At 37.4% G+C, this 6090-nt stretch overlaps 1 protein-coding gene across 4 annotated transcripts; it reads left to right on the plus strand.

Moving 5' to 3' along the window:
• Positions 1–16: 16 nt before the first annotated feature.
• Positions 17–5668, plus strand: LOC118269065 (uncharacterized). Of its 4 annotated transcripts, none has more exons than XM_050698855.1 (6): positions 17–163; positions 1090–1254; positions 1434–1566; positions 1844–2117; positions 2696–2863; positions 3143–5668. In XM_050698855.1, the coding sequence occupies exons 2-6, from the start codon at positions 1179–1181 to the stop codon at positions 3314–3316; spliced, it is 825 nt and encodes a 274-aa protein (XP_050554812.1). In that variant the 5' UTR covers positions 17–163; positions 1090–1178; the 3' UTR covers positions 3317–5668. The 4 variants fall into 4 exon arrangements, with proteins under 4 accessions (XP_050554812.1, XP_035439869.1, XP_035439873.1 ...); XM_035583976.2 differs by having other exon boundaries at positions 116–264; XM_035583980.2 differs by having other exon boundaries at positions 116–264; positions 1844–2111; positions 3143–5315.
• Positions 5669–6090: the final 422 nt, after the last annotated feature.

Genomic DNA, 6090 nt, shown 5'->3' on the forward strand with positions numbered 1-6090 from the left:
AGTGCAAAAGTGAATTGATGATTTATTTTATTATATTTTAAGATTATTACTCCGTAGGTTTATGTATTAGTGTATTAGCTATGTATTTAGATAGTTTATATATTTTTTAATGAGTGAGAAGGTTTTATATTGCCTAGTCCGTGTTAATATACAGTGAAAATAGGTATGAATGAGTGTATTATTAGGTACAATATTAGATAATTAATTCTCAGCTGGTCGTAGCCCGTGGCGATAATAAATTGTGTGCAAAACACAAATAGAAAGGTAAGCTATTTTTCTATAATTTTGGTTTTACATTAACTTCGCCGTCCACTGAGTAAATCGAGATAAACCTTACCACAAATATTTCGCGAATATCGCGAATTTTTATTTATTTTTAGATATAATCAGAAATTCATAATTAATGAAATAAACATATGTTAGTATTTATTATTAAAAAAATCTGTAAATCCAAATAAAATATATCAACTTTGTAATGGTAGGTGTGCCTGTGACACAGTGACATGAAGGAATTTAGGTCACTTCAGGTCAAACCTTTGTCTGCAAGTTAAAGGCTTTGCTACTAATATTTATAACTAGAATCAAGTCTAAATAAATCATACAGCAGTCAGCTGTGATTATTGTAGTCATAATAAACACTGTTTTGGGTATCAAAGTAACTAATTTCTAATCTCTTCTATTAATTATAATTAAATAATTTTTAATAATAGCAGAGTACCTATATTAATGTTGGTAGTTTAATAGCCACACTCTTGTAAGATTGATAAATATTCTCAATAATTATCAAAACAATATCTCAAGATTTCAGATATTAAAATTGATTGATATATGATTGTGTATTATAGTTTAGTTGGGGTATTGTATTAATCCACAGGGCAGTGTGTGTGTGTGTTCTATAAAGTACACAATTATTGTTCTTTGGAAAATAGGCTAATATATAGTCCATCTACACTAGATGACTCGGTAGTATCTACTTGAGAAGAAACATTAAAACAAATGATCAGTTTCTTTAAAAATCCAGACTCAAAACGCAGTTTAAAGTAAAAGTTGTGTGATACATCATCATAACTACTGAATTGTAACTTGCAGCAGCTCCATACAATGGTCCGATGTCCCACCCTCTGAGGGCATTGCACGGCCACTGATATTCCCCCAGCAGTGTGCACCGAGGCGTACCGATGCATTTTTGGATAGACAAACGCAGCCAGTGTGCCTACACCGGCCGCCATCGCGTTCCATCTTCCCTTTCTGCTGGTATGTTGATGAAGAATATGTTTTATTTAGACTCAAGGTATAATAAGAAATTTTAAAACCCTGATTAACTGCAGAATCATTTCCAATTGTCAATAATGTAATAATGAAGAATAGATTTTGGAATAATGTAGTAAGGATGATTTTTGTGTAGTATGAAGGTTTATGTGTTGGTTGTGTAGGGCGAGCGCGGGGTCGCGTGTGTGCGAGCGGGGGCGGGGGCGCGGGCCGCAAGGGCATGGCGGCGCCCGTGCACCGCTTCGCCGCCGTCGACTGCCCGCCGCGCCGCCCGCACCGCTCCCACCGACATGCCGGGTATGTTGGCCGGTGGCCCTAGCACTGTGACATGAACCAACACCTGCAAAGTGCAACATTTTGTTCTGGTCGGCATTTTCATTATCTTCATCTTCATCTCCATTTTGAGCGCTGTTGGACGTAGGCCACTCCAATGGTTATAGTCGTAAGACATTTTTTTACGGATGTCATCCTCCAGTAGCTAGAGTTTTACGGTCATACGTTACAAAACATATCTTACTCAAAAGTGGCCAACTGCTACTTCACATTGTAGTCAACAAGAGTTGTAATCCTGTAGGCCTCCACCGATGCCGGCAGTCCACGCGACGCGGCGGCAAAATGACGAGCCGAGCTTGTACGTGGAGATACCAGCCGAGCCCCCGCAGCCGACCATCGCCAGTCTGGCAGCCGCCCGCTCCGTGACCCCCGACACCTTACTGCGCACCGCAGCCCTAGGCCTCCACCACTCGCCCATGATGGCTCCGCACCTCAAGTTCGGGATGCTGGTCTCCTTCGCACTGGCTACTGTCTTCCTAGCCGGGGCGAAGTACTACTTTGATCGGCAGGTGAGCGTGAGTCAAATTTTATATTTATTTCTTTTTAAATGTGTTTTTAACTGTGCTAATGTTAACTGTTAAGCTAATGGTGTGTTGTGTTGATCTGAATCACCGGCCCGTGTTGTAAATATTTACATTCCTGGGATTTCGGTACAAGTTTAATGGAGTTGCTTTTCTTGCTTACTCACGGCTGTAAATAATGTTGTGGCGTGCTACACGTAGTTAACCGCTGTTTTGTAAAGCTAAACCATGTGTTTATGCACAAATAACAACTCTAAACTAGAATTTTTGTTTTTACTTGAAAAAGTTTAATTTTTTACTTAAATCGTTTTGTATAACTAGGTACTGCTTAAAGCCTTATCTTAATAATTATAATTTTGCGATAAATCCTGTTGCGTTTACTTTTACGAAATATTTGCAATTTCAGAATATTTGGGGGATAGTTATAGAAACACCCTCCTCAAACAATTCTTAATCTCGGAGCTTCTAGCCAAATGCCACTTCAGCATTAAATGGCATTTGGCTACAGGCTCTGATATATGTCTGATCGTAACGAAGAGTTTGGTAGATATGACAGTGGAGTATGTCCGCAGGTGATCCGTTCTGGCGGCGGGTCGGGGTCGGGCGGCGAGGCGAGCGTGGTGTGCGCGGCCGTGGCGTGCGTGTGCGGCGTGGGCTGCGCGCTGTCGCTGTGCCGCGCGCGCCCGCCGCCGCCGCTGCCGCCCGACCGCGTCTCCTCCACCGCGCAGCGCGACCGACACGTACGTTACGTTCTATACACGATACACTTGTAGCATCATCGGTCGTGATGCCTCCACTGGTGGACGAAGGTTTCCCTTTAAGGGGATAAAAAGGTCGAAATAATTTTATATCTTGGCAAATTTGGAGAAAACAATTACAGGAAATGTATCATCATTATAATAATGATATAATAACATTACTAGCCGCAACATGTCCACTACTGAGCGTAATGACTTCCAGCAGATCTGTAGGCGACCACAACAAAATTATATTTATTTATTTGCATTTTCTCTTTCCAGCCTCCACCATCAGAACCATCAGACGACATATCGCTGGCGACCCTTCTACAATCCTCCGAGCGCTCGCAGCCAGTGACCGAGTCCCCTGAGGCGCCGCCCCCGTACAAGATCGCAGTCCTGATGCCCGGCCGCGACGCTAGCCCTCCGCCCCCTGCATACAGCTCGCTCAGCTAGCTAGCGGCACCCGTGAGCCAGGAATTCATCATATAGACTGTGCATGAGGGTAAGGTTATAACTCAATAGTTTAAAAAAGCACCAATAATTTATATAAACTTTTTACAGAAATAAAAATGTTTTAAATTTTGCTTAAACATTGGCAACACTGAACTTTTGTTTCAAAGTGTTGCCAGTTTATTGTAGCTTTTTGAAAATAATGTGATGTTTTGGTGATACAGCTCATTTTTGTCGTGAAAGCTTGGTAGTGGTTATATACCACCATTTGATAAATTAAATCAATTTTAAGTGGCTTCCATCGTTATTATATTGTATAAATATGAAGCCAAATTTTGTCGTAAGTTCAGCATAAATTGCTCGGATTGTTGAATATTATAGGTGCAGTATTTTGCATTACATGCTTGCAAAGTTTAGCAATTTTAGAGTAAAGTGACCCTAACCTTACCCTAGTCTATATGTGAACGACAAAATATCCTGACTCACGAGTATCACCATATACTAATATCACTGAAATGATCTTAATACCTTCACGATCACCTTTCGAAGTTCCCACCTTTTGCTAAGATTCCAATGTCCTTCCCTTTCTGAATAATGTTTAAATTTTAGCACTGTGCAATAACTATATGCAAGAAATGAAAAGTTCTTTATGTTTTTTTTGGAAATGGCAACTTGTGTTTTGTAAGGCCCAGTACTTAATATTCATGTCTTGCCAGTGTAAAATAAACTGTAATGTTAGCAGCTATTTATTTTTGATGTCCATAAATATCTTCTATCTCTATCTTCTTTCCCTGTTAGAAAGTAAGAGTAAACATTTTAGTTTAGTCTGTGTCCAATTAAAATATAGTTTCAAAGATTTTATGGGGAATTTTAACATTTATTCTTAAGTAAGTTGGTCCTTAGATAATAATTGTTGTTATGAAATTGGTACGAAAAAAGGGTATGCGAAGCAAACTATATAGCCTTGCTTACTTCGCTGACATAGGACGTAAGGTAGGATAAAGAAATAATCTTAAAATTCTCCATAGAATCACTTGGTTTACGACCAAAGATCGATGTTTAAGCCGTAAGTATATGTATGTATGTTATATGTTAAAAGCCTGACGGAATAAGCTCTCTGCCGTAATAGATCTCGTAACTCATTACATAGTGTAGGACTTATCAACTATAAGTCGATTTTAAAATGTAAATAACAATAAATGCGGTGTTCAATAATCGGCAGAAATATTGAAGATATTTTTAGAATTGTCTCGAAACTAGTTTTGTATGCCATATAACGATAGAGAGATAATCTTAAACCCCATTTTACTCTGTACATGTTAGTATAGTATAGTTTAGTATGTCTGTTTATATGTGCTCATGTAAATGCCTAGCGATGTCTGAGTGTTACACCCAATCTTGTGACTACGGCTATACTTTTAATATTACCAAATACTGTTAAATCCTGCCAATTTATTCAGATTGCTTGTAAACTTCAGACATCTACTTTCAATCATTACAATTTCAATAGCACTTCAGTGCACTGCCAACTTAAAATTGCTGATAAGGGTTGCCAGAAACGGCAGTCAAGTTGCCAGATTAAAAAAATATATACGATTGGTAGTTTTTTCGGAAATTTTCATGCACTTTTAATAGGATCTGTTCGGACACATTTTAATACATTTTTTACATTAGAATGCTGAATTCAAATTAAAGGTCTGGCAACCCGTACTAATTTAAAATCGGCAGGACTTATTATAGTATAAATAATGTGGCGAATTGATTACATTGTAGCGGTGTTGTACTTCTTGTATATTTTGATATTATTTGTTTATTTATAATAATAAATTGCATGGAGACCAGAAACTATTTGACTGAGGTAGCGACGCACAATGGGACGTAATCGTTTGGGGTTCTGGTTCTCTAAAAAGATTTTTAAATAATTTTGGGTAAATTGAAAACTTTACACTAGGATTTTCTCCTGTGTCGTGGGTGTGTTTACAGACATACAATTTCTCATGCATATGTATATAATATTTATATAAAGGTTAGAAGGCAATGTTGCTGAATTAATAAAAAATATATAAGACTTTTAAAACATTACCTGCTATTAAGTTAAATTATTCGTATTGACTTTAAAATTCAAAGATATAAAGAAGTACATCACCGTAGTAATAAAGTTAAAATAATAATGAATAATAACGTTAAGTAAGTCTAGTCATTCGTTAGTTATAATAAATGTGATGTTATTTAGTTGGACGTTATACTATGTTGGCGGTTGCAATTATTTTACATTCGAGTATCCTTTTTATAGAAAAGGAGGTCAGTTCGTCTTTTATAACAGACGCTTCGTTATTAAAGATTGTATATCTGTGATTTGTTGTTTTAATCTATTACATACTAGGTTTTACCTGCAGATTTACCCGTTTATTTATTTATTACACAATCTACATACATAGATGCATTTCATACTACTAGTAGAGTATATTAGGTAGAGCGTTAGTAGTTAAGGCGTAGCAATGCAAGTAATAAATTTCCAATGAAAGGTAGCTAATGAGTACATTCTTCTTCATATTCCTAACCTAGTATGCATTTCTAGGTTTGTTGGTAAGATACAAGTGAAGAGGGTAACAAACAACCTTACTTTTGCGTTTACAACATTAACATTGATGATACCCAACTTAATTATTTACCTATCGCATTACACATATTTTATCCTAAAGAGTTGGTGAGTGGATCGCTTTACAAATGGATTAAACATTAACCCGATTCGGGATTGGTGCCTAATACAAACTAAC

This window comes from Spodoptera frugiperda, chromosome 2, assembly GCF_023101765.2.
Source record: "Spodoptera frugiperda isolate SF20-4 chromosome 2, AGI-APGP_CSIRO_Sfru_2.0, whole genome shotgun sequence".
Lineage (NCBI taxonomy): Eukaryota > Metazoa > Arthropoda > Insecta > Lepidoptera > Noctuidae > Spodoptera > Spodoptera frugiperda.